Source organism: Gossypium hirsutum, chromosome D01 (genome assembly GCF_007990345.1).
Source record: "Gossypium hirsutum isolate 1008001.06 chromosome D01, Gossypium_hirsutum_v2.1, whole genome shotgun sequence".
Classification (NCBI taxonomy): domain Eukaryota; kingdom Viridiplantae; phylum Streptophyta; class Magnoliopsida; order Malvales; family Malvaceae; genus Gossypium; species Gossypium hirsutum.
In genome coordinates, this window is record NC_053437.1 from 63,666,732 (window position 1) to 63,686,084 (window position 19,353).

A 19,353-nucleotide genomic window follows, 5' to 3' on the forward strand; every position below is an offset into this window, starting at 1 on the left:
TTATTTATAAATTTCTCTTCAAATTCTAAAATAAAAGAAAATACGTGTTTAAGTACATTCGAATTTATATATTTTTAATATTATTTTTATATAATAAATCTTTAAATTAATTTAAAAATTAGATTATATTTTGCTATTTATTTAATAAGTGTTTCTATTGTGAAATTTTGTTTTTTTCTTATTATATATTTTTTAGATTTTACTTGCCAGATTCATACAAAACAATAAAAAATAAATCAAAAAATATATTAAAATATATTATAACTTTGTGTACTTTTTGAAAGTTTCCAATCTAGTCCTTATATTTTTTATTTTCAAGAATTTAATTTCTTTACTCTTTTAAATTTTAAATTTTAAGTCCAACTATTAATACAATTACATTTTTTTTGTTAAATTTAGGTTAATTACAACATCACTTTTTAATTACACATATTTCAAGTGAGCTTAATTAAAATTAAAAAAAATTAAAAGTTACAATGAGAATTTTCAAATAGTTTCCAAAAATTTCGAGCGGTCTAATTAATTTTTCTAAAAAAATTCAAGGAAAAAAATCTTAAACTGTTTGTTGTCACCACTAGAGATGCTCATGGGCCGGGCGGCCTGGCCAGGCCCGACGGCCCGCCCGAAATTTGAGAGAGTTTGGGTAAAAATATAGGCCCGAAATATGGGATTGGGCAAAAAAACAAGGCCCGATTAGAAAACGGGTCGGGCCTCGGGCACAACTTTTTTGGCCCGGCCCTGGCCCGAATATAATAAATATATTTATTTTTTTTATTTTTTAAATTTTAAAATAATTTTAAAATACTTTTTTTAAAATTTTTAATTTTTAAAATAATTTTTTGGTATTTATTAAAAATGGGCCGGTCCGGGCTCGGGCTTATGATTTTTCCCGGTCCGGGCCTGGGCAAAATTTCAGGCTCATATTTCGGGCCGGGCTCAGGCCTAGGACCCGGGATGAAATTTTTTCTGGGCCCGGCCTGAACCCGGCCCATGAGCACCTCTAGTCACCACCAACTGAATATTGTTTTTATTTCAAAATATAACATCAACAAATTTAATAAAATAATTTTAATTAATGATTGAATTTAAAATTTGAAATCTAAAAAGTAAATGGACTAAATTTATATTTTTTAAAAATGCAAGGATATATAACATATTTTAACCTATATACACATATCTAAAATATGTGCAGTTGACGTTGAGTCTCAGTTTTCACTGATCTAAAGAAAACATAAAATCGCCATTAAAACACGAAAACGACAGGAAAAAAGAAAGCGGTGCCTTTTTTTAACTGTGTTAGTTACTAAACTTCGTGAAAATAAAAACAGCTGTTTTTTTTTAAAGAAAAAAAAACCAATCAGATAAGGAATAGGCAAATCTTTTCAATTAAAAGTGGCCCAATTTGACCAACCCAATAAAGTGGGGGGTTTCACTTAAAAACAGCTGTTTCTTCTTCAAATTTCCTCCTTCTCAAGATCTGTTTTTGTTCTTTCTCTGTAACTGTTTACCGACATACAAAAGAAAGTTCATTCTTTCGAACTTCTTGAGATCTGGGCATTACAATTTCAGGTACTCTCTCTTTCAAAATCTGGGTACATGCCCAATTTTGTTAGAACTTTAAATAGCTGGGTTTTTTTTTGTTCTGTTTGGTTGATGAGAAAATTTGGGAAAAAGGAGAGAAAATTTTTAGCTGAAGTAGGAAAAAAAAATCACCTTTTTAGCTTGGTTTTTAATCATGTTTTGGATTGTGTTAATGAATATACATTAACATGATAGATCATGGATTTTCTTTTTTTGTTTTTGAAGGATCATATCGAGGAAAGAAAAGATGGGAAAGAAAGTAAAATGGCTATCTTCTTTAAAGAAAGCCTTCAATCCAGAGTCAAAGGAAAAGAAAAACCAGGTTTGAAAATTTTCAATTCAGTCCATAATTCATGTTAAATTTCTGGTCAACCCACATGTACTTAATTTCAATGTTTTTTTGGGGGGTCAATTTGTGATTTTGATCCTTTTGTTATACTCAAATTTGAGATTTGTTTAATTTGGTATAAGGCGTCGATTATTTAGACTAATGAGATTATAAAAGGGTAAAGTAGCTAGGAGGTCCCTGTATTGTAGGGGCTGGATCAAATTCATCCCTCTATTATTAAATGAATTAATTGAGTCCCTATACTGTTAACAATTTGTAACAGAGTTAACATTTACTGTGTAAAAAATGTCTTAAAAATTGTTTCTTTCAATTTTAGTTCAATTCCAAAAGAAAATGTTTCATTTACAGAACTATAAAAACTTTAATAAATATTACCTTTGCCAAATAGTAAATGCTATTTTTAGAGGGACTAAATTGATTTATTTAATAGTAAAGGGACTAATTTGATCAAGTCTTTATAATAGAGGGATCTCTAACGTACATTCACTGATTATAAAAGTATATGATAAAATTATGTCGAATTAAAGTATATGGAATTTAATTTCAAGGTTGAATATAATAGAGGGACTAAAATTATAATTTTACCGCTTTTCTTTTCATATGTAAAAAGAGCAGATTTTGGATAAGCAAGTGCATTTGGGTCCTAGTAGTTCTAATGCAGCTGCACCCACATTAGAAACTGTTAATTTGTCCCCTCCACCTCAGCCGGAAGATGAGAAAATAATCAAACCCGAGACGGTTGCTGAAGCTACCGATGATGATGTTGTTGTTGCTCCAGCGGTTCCGACCCCGGCTGCTGTTACGGTCGTTCAACGCCGACTTAATACAGATTCTCGGTTTGCTGGAAAATCTATGGAGGAAGTTGCAGCGATCAAAATTCAGACAGCTTTTCGAGTTTACATGGTAATGTTGGATAGTATTTTGCAGGTAAAAGTGTCATTGAGGTCTTTGTATTAGGAGTCAGATTTTATTTTGTCGTTTCCCCTAAAAAATCAGTAAATTAGTCTTTGTACGTTAGATTAAAGACTCAACTAGTCATTCTGTTAAAAATTTCATCCATTATTACAGCTAAAAACTGGTCCCTATACGTCACGTGTAACTGTCTGGTTATTTTGTTAGATACATAAGTTTTTAACAGTAGAAATGGATGGAATTTTTAATAGAAAAAGCTAATTTACCCTTTAATCTAATGCACATAGACTAATTTATCTATTTTTTGAGTAAAGAAAGCAAAATGCAATCTGATTCCTAGTAAAAGTGCCTCCATAGTACTTTTACCCTTTTTGCACGATTCAAACCGAAAATTTAAGCAATGGATTCATTGATTATGTATGATTTTCGTTTTAAAGGCGAAAAGAGCATTGCGTGCTTTACGAGGACTTGTGAGGCTGAAATCGTTAATGGAAGGACCTGCGGTGAAACGGCAAGCGACGAGTACCCTTCGTTGTATGCAAACACTTTCTCGTGTGCAGTGTCAGATTCGGATGAGGAGAATCCGTATGACCGAAGAAAATCAAGCTCTTCAGAGACAAATCTTGCAGAAACATGCGAAAGAGCTTGTGAATTTGCAGGTAAGTTCTATAAAATCGGGGTTATTCAATTGTTTGAATCAATAGAGTGCATTTTTGAGTGATTTTTGTTATATATGTTCATTAAACCGCTTAGTTTTCTCATCGGGAAAGTGCCGGTTTTGGTTGTTTAAACAGATGGGGGAAGATTGGGACGATAGCTTGCAATCGAAGGAACAAATCGAAGCGAGCTTATTGAGCAAACACAAAGCTGCAATGAGACGAGAAAGGGCAATGGCTTATTCATTTACTCATCAGGTAATTCCGAGCATTACGATAAACTTGAAACACTAACGGATTGAAATATAATAATGGTGATGATGTTCTAAATATCCCAAATTTGCAGCAAACTTGGAAGAATGGTTCGAAATCCATGAATCCGTTATTCATGGATATGAACAATCCGACATGGGGTTGGAGTTGGTTAGAACGATGGATGGCCGCTCGACCATGGGAAGGACATGGCGTGACGGGAAAAGAACCGAACAACGACCAGTCATCGGTAAAGAATGCACATTTCGAAGGAGAAATCAGCAAAGCTTACGCTCGTTACCAACTCAATTTGGATAATAAACAATCCCCGAAATCAAGCCAAAAGCCAAACCGAACATCAAGTCACCTATCCCCTTCTCCGAAACCACCTTCCACACCATCCCGAAAGCTGAAGTCCGCAAGCCCTAGCGGCAGTATCATTGCCCCGGATGACGACACAAGAAGCATAGTCAGCGTGCAATCCGAACGGAACCGAAGGCACAGCATTGCCGGCTCATCGGTGCGTGACGACGAGAGCTTAGCAAGCTCGCCGTCACTTCCGAGTTATATGGTACCAACTAAATCGGCAAGAGCCAAAACCAGGTTGCAAAGTCCCTTGGGACTAGAAGCGAATGGTACACCCGATAAAGGACCGATCATGTCGACCAAAAAACGACTGTCATATCCACCTTCACCGGCCAAGCCGAGGCGGCACTCCGGCCCACCGAGAGTCGATACCAGCATTATTACTAATACAGAAGTTGGTGCGGTGAATGATGGAGTCATTTAATTTCTATATGTTTTTAATTCATACATGTTTTATTTGTGAGGTTTGAGAACAAAACTACGCATAATTTTAGTTCATTGAAAATTTGTTCATTATAATTCTTGTGCTGCTGTTGTATTGATTTGTTTAATAAATTATATACATTACTTGTTTATTTTGAGGTTTTTACACTGTTTAATTGTATTTTATGATATTTATCTGTTAATTTATTGATGAAATTTGATAAATTCGGAACGATTTAATTGTTAAAATATTAATTTTAATTAAAGGGATAAATTTTAAAATTATACATTAGTTTCGATTTAACATGTAATTTTATAAATGAATTTCGATTTTGTGTAAATTTATACAAAATTTTGATTTGATTCAATTCTTATATATTATAAACACAACTATTGGCATAGCATCGTTTTATACTTATATTTTGCATATACGAATAATTATATTTATCCAATATAAAAATAAATTAATATATTTATTTCTTCAAATGTATATGAGTGCATCTAAATTAAAGCTTATGTATTAAATTGCATTAAATCAAAGTTCATGTATAAATTTAAAATTAACTTGGTAAAATTAAGATCAAGGAATTTGAAAAAGGTTTTAATGACAAATTTATCCTATAATGTCTAGTTATTTTGTCAATTTGAGCTTAATCTTTTTCTTTTCACTTTGGTCCTTAATTCTCAAACTTTAATCAAATTGTTTTTTTGGCGAAAATTTGACGGGACTATTAAAATTTTAACAATGATGACATGGTAGTCCGCATGATGGATTATGTGTACTTTATAAAAAAGATTATCCGCGTAAACATTGAAGTACACGTAGACTACCACATAGGCTGCCATTTAATATTGTCAAAATTTTAACACTATTAGTTTTTCGTCTATCAAAAAACAATTTGACTAAATTTTAAAGGTTGATGATTAAGGTCATCCCAAAAAGGAGTTGAGACCGATTTGATAAAAGAGATAAAACTTAGGGGCTAAACTTAAAATTTTGCCTTTAAGAAAACCATAATTTTTTATAAAGAAAAAAAAAATCAGCGGTCCATAAATTAGAGAGAAAAAATCTAAAAGAAATGTTTTCCTTGGGAAATACGTAAAAGCCGGGTCGGTGGTGGGTGGGTCAAGTAATATAAATAACAAATCGGGTCTTTTTTCTCTCATCACATAAAAACCCTAAAACCTAAAATCTCTTATAACGAAATGCAACAACAATCCAGAGATAGCACAGAAATGGTGAGTCCCTTAATTTGATTCTCCTTTTATGTCAAAAATTATAGGTATTTAATATTCAAAAATGCTTAAAAAGGATTTGGGTTGTTCTTTTTTTTTTTTAAATTTTAGGTTGCTCCTTTAATAGCCGGAATCGCGGTGGCGGCGGCTGCTTATGCGGGGAGATATAGTATTAGGGCTTGGCAGGCGTTTAAGGCAAGACCGCCGACGGCTAGGGTTCGAAGATTTTATGAGGGTGGGTTTCAGCCTAGTATGACACGGAGAGAAGCCGCTCTTATTCTCGGCGTAAGGTATTTTTTTCTCCTCTATTAACCCCTTTTTTTGTGTGTTGAATTTTCTGCTTTATGTTATGAAATGTTTGAAGTTGAAGTTGAAGTTGAAAATTGAATTCAATGAAATGGGTTTTGTTTGATTTTTATGGGTTATTCGTCAAATGAATGAATTTTATGTGGGATAATTTGAGGGTAGAGGTAATTAGTATAGTTCCAATATGGATGATTGTTAATCATTAATGGTGTTTGATGTTGTGAACCTTGTTAGTAATCATTAATAATGATTAACTCCTTGTTTGTCTCAAATAATTTATGCTTTATAGTAGATTTTAATGAAACTGGCTTTGTTTGATTTTGTGGTTATTTGGCATATTAATGAGGTTTATAGGTTCTATTTTATTGATGTTAGTTTTATGATCTTAGCTGAGATTTAGTTTAAGATTGGGGATTGTTAAGAAATTAATCATATATCCAGGGTTCAAGTTCGTTTCAAGAATGAACAAAGGCTGTATTGCTTTGGGTTCTTTGAATATATTTACCCTAGTTTTCTTCCGGCCATTGCACCTTGTCTCGCAAGCAATTTCATCTAAACAATGTTCTTTTGTGAGCTTTTGCTTCGGTTATTGCATTTAGGGTTCTTTGAATACATTTACCTTAGTTCTCTTCCGGCCATTGCACCTTGTATCGTAAACAATTTCATCTAAACAATGTTCTTTCACGAGCTACGCATGAACAATTTTCTTTCTATATATAATTTTTCCAAACAGAGAAAGTACTCCGGCGGAAAAGATTAAGGAAGCGCATAGGAGGGTGATGGTTGCGAATCATCCCGACGCCGGTGGAAGCCATTACCTTGCATCGAAGATCAACGAAGCGAAAGATATGATGCTGAGGAGAAACAAAGGTGGCAGTGGCTCAGCATTTTGATGTGGTTGGAGTTTTACGATTGTTAACTCGAACGGTGTCGTTTCTTACCCGGATTATACACTTCTTGTGATTACCGTATGACGAAATAAGAGAGCAAAGGTATTTGTTCATATCATTCTTTTGACCCAATAGTTGTAGAGCTGTTTGCAAAACGAGTACCTTTTATATGATTGTCAAAATTTTAGTTTCTAATTTGATTGGATGTTTGATAGAGGCAATATAATTGTAATGGATACAATTTTTGAGCTAAATTCATAATAGAGTTGGCCGTGCTTTAGGTTTAGGGGATGGCATGGCATTAGGTTTAATATTTGGAATTTTTGTAAAATTCAAATTTGAAACCCTCAACTTTGCTTTAATGCATTCTCTTTAGAATTACTATTCAAATTCAAATATTTATTTAACATTTTGTAAGTATAAAAAGAAAATTTTAAGGCGGAGTTGGATTTGATATTCATTATGCGAACACGCCAATCCATCTATTAATTGTTGGGATTTCACTAGACTTGTTTATAGGTTGGGTTATACGCTCGAGTATACTTGCTCACTTGAAATTTGGGTTAAAAGATTAGGCCTATATCTTCAAGCTTGAGTTTGGTACGGCTTGGCCCGATCCATTTTTTAAGTCTGTAATGTTTTATATAGTATACTTTTATATATTATGTAATTTATAACACGTGAAATTAAATCTATACTAATGTACAATATTTTAATGTTCATTAAGATGGCTGTATATAAAATTATAAAAGTAAAAATAATTAATAAATATTTTCATTTTTCAAAATAATATGGCCGGGTTTAAAATAGATTTGGGTTAATCATTTACGAAAATGGGTAGATTTGAGTAATATTTTAAACATATATTTCGAGTTAATTTAGATTTAGACAAAAATAAAATGTATTAATATCGTATTTAGATAGATTTAAACTTGATCCTGTCCGGCTGATAAACACTTCTAGATTCGGCTATGGGATAATCTTCTTTCAAGGAAAACAACAAATCACAGGAAATGGGAGCCGATTATGTCTCATACCAATTACTTCTGTATTATTGCAATATTTTTTTGGTAAATTATAACAATAGGGTAAATTTTGAATAATTAACGGAATTAGTGCGACTCGAATTTAGTTTACACTTGGGGTGATGAATCTAATTTATACTTGAGGCGATGAATATCCTTAACTATTATGCCATCATATGGGGTCCTTGGAATAGGTAATTTCAAGTCATCTATTGTGAAGTCAGGCAATCATGTTGGCAAAGAGAACAACTATTTACTAGATTTAATAAAATTTCTATATTTTTATAATATATAAATAATGGTTTTCTTACTGCAAAAAAAAGTATTTTTTTTAACTTCTAATAATTTTTAATATAATACTTTAATAATATTAAAAAATTAAACACCAATTAATTTTTAATTAAAAAAATTAATTATGTTCTCTATTTTTCCCCCCAAATTAAGTGACTTACCATACTATTACCATACTATCACTTTTTCTTGGCATTTAAGCCTAAATTTAGATATTTTATTTTAAGAACTAAACTTGATCCTGAGTCAGTTTATCCGTTTCGACCTAAAGTCTATTTGAAAAGTGAAAGGATTTGGACAAATTTAAAAAATGGATTTAAACAAAAAAAATGAGATCCGTCTTCTAAATAAATCGAGTCTCGGGTCAAAGTGTTTCAGCCTGGGCTTGATTTAGCTCGAATAATTTACTAAATTTTTAAGGTTTAACATAACATTTGATATCTGAATTGACACTTTTTTTTCTAATTTGGTATCTAAATTTAGCCCAATTCGGTACCTGAACTTGACATTTTGTCTTATTTGGTACTTAAGCCTTTTTAGGTTCAATCTGGTACCTAAATTTATTAAATGTTATACAAATTATGCAGAACACTAGCGGTATTTTTTTTTGTTATGCTACAAAAATATTGTCAATATTAGAAAATTCATATTAAAAAAATAGGTATTGAGCTCTGCTTAATGAATTAATATTAAATAAGTAAAATTAAGATTTTTTAAAACCTCAAATAAAGAAATTCATTATCTTCAATTAATAAAATAAATAAATAATAAAATTAAAAGTAATTGAACATATAAAATACAAAAAATATCATATCATATCACATGTTGGTCATACATTGATATTTTTGCTACTTTATAGAAAAATAACATTGTTAGTATAGTGGAGTAATTTGTAAAATGTTTGATAAGTACCAAATTGAACAAAAAAAAGATTAAGTACTAAATTGGGGAAAAGAGTTAAGTTCAGGTATCAAAGGACCCCGAAAAGTTTAAGTATTCACTTAAGAAAAAGGGTCAAGTTTAGTACAAGTTTAGTACCAAATTAGAAAAAAGTGTCAAGTTTAGGTACTAAATTAAACAAAAAAGTTTTAAGTACCAAATTAGTAAAAAAGGGTCAAGTTCAGGTACCAAATGTTATATTAATCATTTTTAATTATAACTGACCTGTGACGTTCCCTTATTCCCAATTTCCGAAATCAATTCCTAAAAACAAAAAATCCCCTAAGTGCCGCTCATCACCTCCAGCTGTCCAGCGCCGCTGCCCGTCGACAGCCGTCTCCACTCCGGCTGTCACTCTATCTCCCGCTTACTCTTTCGCCGGCGCCCATCACCGTTGCGTCGTCCCGCTCGTTCTTCCATCAAGACACTGTCGTCGTTCCGGTCAAGCTGCTGCTTCCTCTGTCGCCGGCGTTCACCACTGCCGTCGCCTTCTCCGCTCCAGCCTTCAGACGTTGCCGTGCCGCTGTGCCGCCGGTCAATCTCATCCAGTTCCAGGTATCTTCTATTTTCTGATAATTGCTCTACTCAGAAAAAAAGAATTGCGGCGAACAATTGGGTTGCTTTGCTAATTAATTAAATTCATAAATAATAACTTTTGGTTGCTTTGATTTCATGGCGAAGACCTATGTTTTTTTTGGAACTGCTTCTCCGTGGCTTCCATGGACAGTTGGTTTTTTTCTATGGACAGCTGCAATTTCTTGATTTTGTTGACGAAAAATTAATTTTTGTCTTTATTAAAATTGCAATTTTTTTAATACGTTACATTTTTGTCTCCACTCTACTCAATCCACCAATTTCTCCACCAGCCACTACCATCATCGTTCCATAGGCACTCTGTTTTTGCAGCTTCGAGTTCTTTTAGGTGATTTTCTGTTGGAGCTGTTTGGTCGGTGAGAAAATAGGCTGAAACTGCTACATCCTCTGCCTTTGTTGTATTTTGTTTGTTTGTATGTAAATAGCATGAAGTTGGGGCTCTGTTGGTTTCTTAGTTCACTGTATCTGATCGTTCGAGCTTCCTTTCTCTATATGTCTCCAATTTTCGAGATCTGTGGATTTATTTTCTACATGGTTTCGCGGCATTTATCTGTTGTTGCTGGTTTTTTTTATTCAACCATTAAGAGAATCTTTGACTGATTTTGGGCGACTGTAATCGTTGAGAAGAAGAACAAAAAGACCAGCACTGTTTAATAAATGTAGAGTTGGAATATTAGCATTTGCATTACTGTTTCTTTTGTAAAAAAATATATAAAACCTTGAATCAGAACAGTTAGGAAGAGCTGCAATTTGCTTTCTATTTTGCTCTTCCATAACTGTTATGATTTTAGTATTTTGCTCTTCCTAACTGCTTTGAAATTTAAAAGCTCAAGTCTTTTCCTTGTTTTTATTTTAGTATTTTGCTTTACTTTTGAAATTTTCTTTTTATTTTGTTTTTTAAATCTGAGTTTGTAAAATCATATGTATTTGCATATAATTTGAGGTCTAATTTATTAAGTAATACATTTGTAATAATTTGCCAACTTCACTAAGGTGCCGTAAAATATCATCTATTTCATTAAATAATTTGCTATCCCATCTATTTTTCATAAATTTTTTTATTTTCATGTATATGAATAATATTGGGTGTGATAATAAAAAATCTAATATGATGGCAATTCCAGTACAATCTTCCCTCCTTTATTATTTGAATTTTGAATTGTATGTAAAAGTCTGCAACTCATTGATCTTAGCTCTTTGTTTATATATGATGTATGATAGCTTTCATGGCGGATTTAATGGCCAATGTCCCCTTTTTAGTACCTTCAATTATGACCCTCCATCTCTTACATCTTTTGTTTCTTTCTTTCCTCTTTATTTTCAAGGTGTTTTTTTCTTCTTTTTTTCAATTAGTGCTTGTTACCATCCATTTCCAGCTATCAACTAATGTCATTTAGTAAGCAACTAAAGCTAAATGTTCACTGGAAAATATTCATTGGAGATGGCTTAGGAAATTCTTCCTAAAATACGGGCCGGGCTTGGGTTTAGAATCTATAATCCAGGTTGGGCTTGGGCAAAATTCTAGGCCTATTTTTCGGGTTGGGCCTAGAAAATGGGTTTAAAATTCTGTTGAGACCTAGCCCCGGCCCATGATCAGATCAATTAAGAACACACTGTTAATATTTTTCTCTGAATTTCCTTTATAAACTTTTGACCCAGTCTGAGCTCATCCGTCTTGCCTTCAAGTTTCCAACCAGACCAAATACCAGAAAATTAATTTAAGGTAAAATTTGAAACCAAACTTAACTTAGAAGATTTCTACTTTGACTCATGAGATTTTGAGTTATGGCTCTGATTGTGTTATATGCTCTTTGCTACATCTGATTTTCTGTTTTTGATATTACTGCTTGTTACTCTGTTTAATCTCATCATCTGGATTTCGCTATTGTGGTCACTAGCGGTGGTGAATGCCGCTGACACCGTTATACCACTAATTGCTTTTTGAAACCCTGGCCAGCTTAAACCAGTTTAGTTTCTGATGGCGACGACAACCCTGTTTAGTCAAAATCAAAGAAAGCGTGGTTTAGAAGAAGCATTAGAAAGAAGGTTTGCCGTTGCTAAAGCCGAGCTTCTTCAAGAACAGAAGAAAAACAAAAAGACATTGGTTGAAGATGGAAAAGAAATTTCTAGCACTAAAGCACCCATTGCTCCTTCCTCCAATTTGTCATTGAAGAAAGGTTTCCAAAAGTTTTCACTTTTCTTCCCCTATATATATATTCAATGTTCATTTGGCTAATTTATGTTCCATTTTTGTGTTATATTTAGGAAATTTTCCCTTCTCGGGTCCCTCTAGTTCACAAGGTAGTTTCTAGTATTGCTGATTGTGAACATTTCAGTATGTATTATATCTTGGTTTTGATATATGATGAATTATAATTTTACATATATAGATGTTGAAGAAAATAGTGAAGTATATTCCAAGCTATCGGAACCTATGCATGAGAAATTGTTACCATCTGATTCCAAGGTAACATTTTTTTGTTTGAATAGCGGTGCTTTAAGACTTTGTAGTTAGTAGAACTGATGTAATTTTGATGTCTTTTGTTGTAGTTTTCCAACAAAAAAGGAAACATGGCAGATAAGATACTGCATGAACTTCTTCAAGGTGGTGATTCAGCTCAGAAATATATGCAAGGATCTAGAAGTATCAAATTCGAAAATTGGATCCTTCTTGATAATTTCGTGAAAGGTCGACTTATGTCTACCGGCTCTCAAATCAGGGCTTTGAAGAACCACTCTAAGCGCTCTAAAAGACATATGTCGATGAAGCAGCTTAAGACGTCTGGATTATTTGAGCTGCCTCAAGCCATGCAAAAGTGAGTGTTGTAGGAATATTATTATATGCCGTTGTGTTGCATTGTTCTTCACTTCACATTGAAAGAGTGAGGATGTTAGCAAGTGTTTACATATGTCTATCTGGAAATAGATTACGGGGATCTTTTTGTTCTGAATATGAAGAAGAATAAGGATAAAACAGCAGATCTCCTTGTTGATTGTTAAAACAGAAAGAAAGAGAGATTAAAACTAAAGGATTTTAGTTAGTACTCCTTTGTCAACGGGATACTTTATTTACTTTTTATATGTTTGTGGTTTAGTGACAATGTTCATTTCTACCATTTATTTTGAAAATATTTGGTATGTCTTTGATCTTCAGGTTTGATACATTTAAACCAATGCATGAAATGTGGAAAGGCTACATGAATCAACTTCTCAAAACTAGTGGGTGAGATATCATCTCATTTTACTTATGTTGGTTCTTCAATCATGCGGAGGTGGAGGGTACTATTTATTATTGAGTCATATGATCGTTAAATTCTTTTTGGTCCAATGATACATCTGTTCCTCACTCAATTGTAGGAAAAATCAGTTGGCTCAATGTCTTATTGGTGCGGATCTACATGGTGCTCTCATTCTAGGTCAGTCTATACTTTACTTCTATAGCAATAATTCATATTATTCGTGCAACTTTATCTTTTTATGAAGTTGTAAATGCATTTAGACTCTACCCACTTCAATCAGCCTACAACAACATAAACTGTACCAATATATGTTGATTTGATGGGAACAGTAGGGTATTTGAGTGAATGCAGTAACAAAGTTTATTTTGAGGGACCTTCATTTTCTGTGTTGTTATGAAAGAACTTATAAACTCTTCTCGTTGAGGTTACAATGATTCCTGAAAATTCAAAAGCCAATTTGGAAAAAGGAATCCATAGGAGCCATTATAACTTCCTCTATTGGTACCCTTTGTCTATTCTTTGGTCAATTTTTCCAAATCAATTCAAAAGGGTAACTAAAGAATTTATTCACCTTTGATTTGTTGAAAGCTTTGCTCTAAAATGTGTAACTAAAGAATGTTGTGTATGCTATTTGGGTTAGACAATGAGCACACAGGCTTAAATAATGCAGTAATTACTAATTCTAACTAATTGAATTCATCTGCAAACTTTATACTGATGGTTTTCAATTTTGTTGTTGTTGGTTTTATATTTATTTCTGTTGTAATCTTCTCTCTATTTTCTGATAGTGGCTGAGTGTAAGGTAACCAGTTTCACTGGAGTGAGTGGTATTATGATTCGTGAGACTGCAGAAACATTTGGTCTAATAATGCAGGACAATAAATTCCGAGGTAATTCAGCCATCTATCTAAAAAGTGTGGCATTTTAAAAACTTTTATGTTGTTTTTGTGATTTTTTGTTATAATTTATTTCATTTTAACAACAATGATTTAACCATTCAATTTTATGCTGTTTGCAGTTGTCCCCAAAAAGTTATCTATCTTCATATTCCAAGTTGATTGTTGGAAAATTACATTACAAGGCGATAAACTCACTTCAAGAAACTCGGGTTTGTGATGTTTTAACATTTATACTAAACATCCCATTTTAGGCTTTCCTTTTCACTCAGAGTTCCACATGGGAGACTATTAAAGTAACTTTGTTATCATTTTTTTACCTTGAGAGAATATACCAGAAGAAGAGAGATATCAAGGTATAGTTCCTTTACAATTAGAAAATTTAGAGAATGCTGTTGTGTTTTTGCCCATTTCCTTCAAGAATTAGAATCAAATTGCTAAGTTTCTATCCTTTTTTATTTTGTAGTCTTTGTATTGGACCCATTAATGGTTGCTTGAAAATAAAATTACACATTTTATTTTGCAGTCTCTCATTTATTTAGTTTTCTTTATTATTTAAATAGATTATTGTTTGGCACGGTTATTAAATAATTATCTTTTCTAAACACCAATTAAGAACACATGCTGACTTTAGGTAAATGAGACATTTTGCATACAATGACCAGAAATCACGAATAAAATCAATATATGAGACTAGAAGGCAATTTACATCAATAAACAAACAAAGAAGGCAAGTTGTCCATATTATTATATTCAACATGGCAAACATATGGTACCAGTAAAATTATAAAAGATCTTATTTATGTTTTTTTTAATAAATAGCAGTGTCATCATTAAAAATTTATGCGAATGCTTGGTTGAAACTTGAAAGCAGGAGCCAACACCCCACAATTTTAATTAATTCCATGTTACCATATGCGTATGTATATATTATATTCCTGCCTTGAAGGTATAAGCTCAGCGACCTCTTGGAACCCTACTTCAAGTGAAAAGAACCAGCCAACATGGGTATGTTTAATTATTCTCACTTCATAGCTCAAATTCTTTAGTTTTTCTATTGTTTGTTTACACTGCTCTTGCTGATTAAATTCTTTAGTTTCTTTTTTCTCTTGCCTTGGGAAGTACTTTCTTTTTATGCAATACTGATTTTTATGTATAGCTTTAAGTGTATTGCTGCTGCTTTTGATGAAAACTTTGCCCCTTTTTCAGAATTTTGATAATTTGTTGCTCAGAGTATTGAACTGAAATTCGATTTAGACCGCTCAATTTATCTAACTCCTTTTTCCATTTTACTGTTTGTCTTTTTCATGATTGTCTTCTTCTAAAATAGCATCTGTAGTTGCTACTCTTTAGTGGCACAATGTAAAATGTAGTCCTTTAACATTTATATCTTTTGTTAATTTGGTATCAAATTGTATTTTGTCAATTTTGGGGTAAAAGTACCGTGGAGACCCTTATATTAGAAGTCAAATTGTATTTTGCCCTCTTACTCAAAAAATATATAAATTAGTCCTTGTACGTTAGATCAAAGAGTAAACTGGTCTTTTTATTAAAAGTTTCATCCATTTCTACTGTTAAAAATCGGTCTCTGTATGTCAACATGAGCTACACTTGGCATGCCACGTGTTATTGTATGGTTATTCTATCAGCTACATAGTTTTTAACAGTATAAATGGATTAACTTTTTAACAAAAATGATCAATTTGCTCTTTGATCTAACATACAGAGACAAGTTTGCCCTTTTTTGAATAGAGGGAACAAAATGCAATCTGACTTCTAATATAGGGGCCTCTATGGTACTTTTACCCTATATTTGGTTTTCAACCTTTAGAAAAGAGTCAAATTTGATCAACCTTTTGAAAAAGAATCGTAATGATATTTTTAACGAAAATACTTACTAAAATGTTAAAATTTTAAACGTGGTAGCTTACATGACAATCTACGTGTACTTCATTTTAATATTTTTTTTTGAATTTTTTTGAATTTTGATTTATTTTTTATTTTTAAATTATTTGTTGAAGTGGCATAATAAGACAAACAATGTCATGTCAGCATGAATTGCAAGCGAATTGCCATGTAGGTTGTCACACTAACAACATTGAAAAGTGATAGCTCAGAAAAAGAATAAAGGCTAAATTGATAGAAAATGTAAACTTTGAGGGCTAAATTTATCATTATGCTTTTTTTTAAGGTAGATTTTATGTTTTCATTATAAATGTGTCCCTAAAATACCATGACTTGTTAAGAAAACAAAGGCTAATTCACAATGATTGCAGACATTGAAGAGCTTTCCTCAGCTGAGGCCATTGAAAGAGTGGTGGAGTTCATGTCAACACTCTGAACAGAAAGTGGGTGGAATTCTTTCCAGCCTCTTCACTTATACGAAGGCTTTTGGACCTTCCCTCATTTCCTCGAAAGCGTCATATTAGCTTAACACCGTTTCAAGCCTAAACCAGGCGATATCTTCCTCTGTAGCGCTCCGAAAAGTGGAACTACTTGGCTCAAAGCACTGAGTTTCGCCATCGTCACTCGAAACCTTTACGACACCTCCAATAGTCCATTACTTACCAAGGGTCCTCATTATTGTGTCCCAGATATGGTCGGGTTTGAACATAAACCAGACATACGTCAACCAGGTATCCCACTCATACCCACCCATGCACCTTACCATTGTTTGCCCAAATCTGTTTTGGGTTCCGGTGATGTTAAAGTTGTTTACATTTGTCGAGACCCCGAAAGATGCGTTTGTTTCCATGTTTCACTTTGCAGCCAAGCAAAGGCCGAAGGAAAACGAACACATTTCGATAGAGGAGGCTTTTGAGCTTTTCTGTCAAGGGAGGTCTGTTTTTGGACCGGCTTGGGATCATATTCTGGTTATCGGAAAGCTGGTCAAGAACGACCGGAAAAGGTAATGTTTTTGAAATACGAAGAAGTGATGAATGATAGTGAGTTGTATGTGAAAAAATTGGCTGAGTTTATAGGGTACCCTTTTAGCTTTGAAGAAGAACAAGGTGGGCAAGTGAAGAAACTAATAGATTTATGCAGTTTTGAGAACTTGAGTAATTTAGACGTGAACAAGACGGGAAAACGACATGAAGACGACGATGAGGCAACGAACAAGACGTTCTTCAGAAAAGGCTAGGTTGGAGATTGGCAAAACCATCTTACACCCGAGATGGCTAATCGGCTCGACAATATAGTGGAGCAAAAACTGAGTGGAACCGGTTTGAGTTTTGAACTCAACAATGGATCATCTTGATGGACTAAAATCATTTGTCTTTTGGGTAATAATTGTGTGTTCATTTGCAACTGTGTTTGGTTTGGATGCTTTGAATTTCTTGTTCAAAGATCCAAACATGTTATTGAAACCTATTTCTCTCTGTTATTGAGATTCATGTTTGGAATAACTTGATTAGTGATGGCAAGTGTGATAAGCAAGAAAAATCCAAAAAACTGACCTGAATTTGTGAAATGAAAATTTAAAATTTGTTGTTATTCGAAATTGAATTAAGAATTTAACTCTATCGAATTATATTATGATTGACGGTTTAAAAAATTAATTGAATCGAACTTGGACAGTATTTTAATATTTATTTTAATCAAAATTTACAGTATTATGTACGAAAACTTAAATTTAATCTCAAATAATTTTATTTTTTTCCAATTATAAACAATATTAAATTCACTCCCCAATTATAAAAAAAAACAAATTAATACATAAATATAATCTAAATACATAAAAACAGAATCCCACAATCAACAATAATAGATTGCAATTATTACAACCTTCATAATGCTACTGCATGGCTTGGGTAATGGACTGTTCTACCTTTATCGAGATTTGAGATCTTAGTAATCTGCAATTCCAATATCAATAGCAGTAATTTATTACTAGGGTAAATTATATTTTAGTAAGTTTTAATTTTAAAAAGTTATAAAATAATTATTAAATAATAAAAAAAATTTATTTAAGTCACTAGATTGTTAAATTTGTTATTGTATAGCCTTCTTTATTTACATCATCTATACCATTCAAAAGTTCTCTCCCTATCTTTTCCTTTCCTATTATTATTCAGTTCTTTTTTCTCCGATTTTCTAAAATTCAAACAGTTTTTTTCTGGTTTTTGACACTGACTTTCAAATCGACTTATATCTAATGTATGTTATTCTACTCATGAATGGGTACTAATTCACTATACCGATCTCCAATTCATCGTTTGAAGCTCGCTAGTCGAATTTCTTTTAGAAAAAAATTAACAACCTAATAACTCAAATAACAACTTTTGAATAGTTTAAAGATCATTTTTTAATCTTTTAAAATTCAATGACTAAAGCATAAACTTACTAATAATTTAGTAAATTTAAGTATAATTTATCCGGAAAATAAAACATATACTGACGTTTAACAACTGGTCTCCACTCTCCACCGTCCTAATTCCAAACTACCGTTCCCACATTTTGTCTAATTTGGCCAAAGGACATTTATTTATAAAAAAATTACAAATTAATCACTCAAATTTTCAAAATTAATAATTTAAGTTACTTCTTCGTTAGTTTGCTAGAAGGATCGAAAACATAATTTTTCATTTTATGGGTGTGTTTGGTAGTAAAGATGAAAAACTTGAAAAAAAATCATTTTATTCATTGATTGGTAAAGTTGAAAAACGAGAGGAAAAAAATGAAACATGTGAAAAATGCATACGTTTGAACTAATATACGCATCTCTCATTTTCTCTCCTCTCATCTTTCCAATTTGAAAGGATTGATTTTTATGTATTATGATGGAAAATGATCATCCCTCTTATTTTATTTCCCCTCACTTTTCTTCTCAATCAAATATACTCAAAATTTATTTTCTTTTCGCTTTTCTATTACCTCCTCCCATCCCTCTACTTTTTCACCCAACCAAACACACCCTTAATCTTATTATTTACGATATTACCTACATGCTTCAAAATTAACTGTATAACAATTAAATTCCTCACTTCTATAATTCATGGACTAATTTGCTCAAATGTTATAGTACAAGGACCTTCTGGAAAATTTAACCTTTTATTTTCTAGGGATCCACAAAAACAAAATGCCATAAATCACAAGGTGCCCCTTGAAAAATCAAATTCAAATTCTTTAAAAACTATTTTTTTTGTTAGACTTATTTTATTATTAATTATTTCCTTTTGACTAGTGCCAATGTCAATAAATATTATTTCACTTTACATATACATATACATATATATATAAATATATATATATATAACACTAAGTTGTCATGTTATTTGTTTTAGTCCCTTTATTGTCCAATTTGAAAAGAGAAAAAAAATCAAAGATCACAAGCAATACATTATTAGTTGTTGCTTTCATTGCAAACAAAGCAAATGTCTAAAACACATGAAAACAC

At 32.3% G+C, this 19,353-nt stretch overlaps 4 protein-coding genes across 9 annotated transcripts; all 4 read left to right on the forward strand.

Annotated features, from left to right (window-relative positions):
• The first annotated feature begins 1,319 nt into the window (after positions 1–1,319).
• Positions 1,320–4,691, forward strand: LOC107905284 (protein IQ-DOMAIN 1). The gene is made up of 6 exons (XM_016831908.2): positions 1,320–1,569; positions 1,807–1,903; positions 2,546–2,833; positions 3,280–3,501; positions 3,637–3,756; positions 3,845–4,691. Exons 2-6 carry the CDS (start codon positions 1,829–1,831, stop codon positions 4,538–4,540), a joined length of 1,401 nt encoding a protein of 466 aa, XP_016687397.1. The 5' UTR covers positions 1,320–1,569; positions 1,807–1,828; the 3' UTR covers positions 4,541–4,691.
• Positions 4,692–5,591: 900 nt separating this feature from the next.
• On the forward strand, positions 5,592–7,352 carry LOC107905283 (mitochondrial import inner membrane translocase subunit TIM14-3). The gene is made up of 3 exons (XM_016831907.2): positions 5,592–5,778; positions 5,887–6,065; positions 6,815–7,352. The coding sequence occupies exons 1-3, from the start codon at positions 5,746–5,748 to the stop codon at positions 6,972–6,974; spliced, it is 372 nt and encodes a 123-aa protein (XP_016687396.1). The 5' UTR covers positions 5,592–5,745; the 3' UTR covers positions 6,975–7,352.
• Positions 7,353–9,089: 1,737 nt separating this feature from the next.
• LOC107905282 (uncharacterized) lies at positions 9,090–17,362 on the forward strand. Of its 6 annotated transcripts, none has more exons than XM_016831899.2 (12): positions 9,090–9,781; positions 11,480–11,543; positions 11,778–11,997; positions 12,086–12,121; positions 12,211–12,287; positions 12,371–12,636; positions 12,975–13,043; positions 13,178–13,236; positions 13,848–13,949; positions 14,078–14,167; positions 14,905–14,963; positions 16,232–17,362. In XM_016831899.2, the coding sequence occupies exons 3-12, from the start codon at positions 11,799–11,801 to the stop codon at positions 16,382–16,384; spliced, it is 1,110 nt and encodes a 369-aa protein (XP_016687388.1). In that variant the 5' UTR covers positions 9,090–9,781; positions 11,480–11,543; positions 11,778–11,798; the 3' UTR covers positions 16,385–17,362. The 6 variants fall into 6 exon arrangements, 5 of the variants coding, with proteins under 5 accessions (XP_016687388.1, XP_016687390.1, XP_016687387.1 ...); XR_001686488.2 differs by lacking the exon at positions 11,480–11,543 and having other exon boundaries at positions 9,093–9,781; positions 16,232–16,591; positions 16,725–17,362; XM_016831901.2 differs by lacking the exon at positions 11,480–11,543 and having other exon boundaries at positions 11,719–11,997.
• Positions 16,613–17,097, forward strand: LOC107902624 (cytosolic sulfotransferase 6). The gene is made up of 2 exons (XM_016828772.1): positions 16,613–16,863; positions 16,950–17,097. Exons 1-2 carry the CDS (start codon positions 16,613–16,615, stop codon positions 17,095–17,097), a joined length of 399 nt encoding a protein of 132 aa, XP_016684261.1.
• Positions 17,363–19,353: the final 1,991 nt, after the last annotated feature.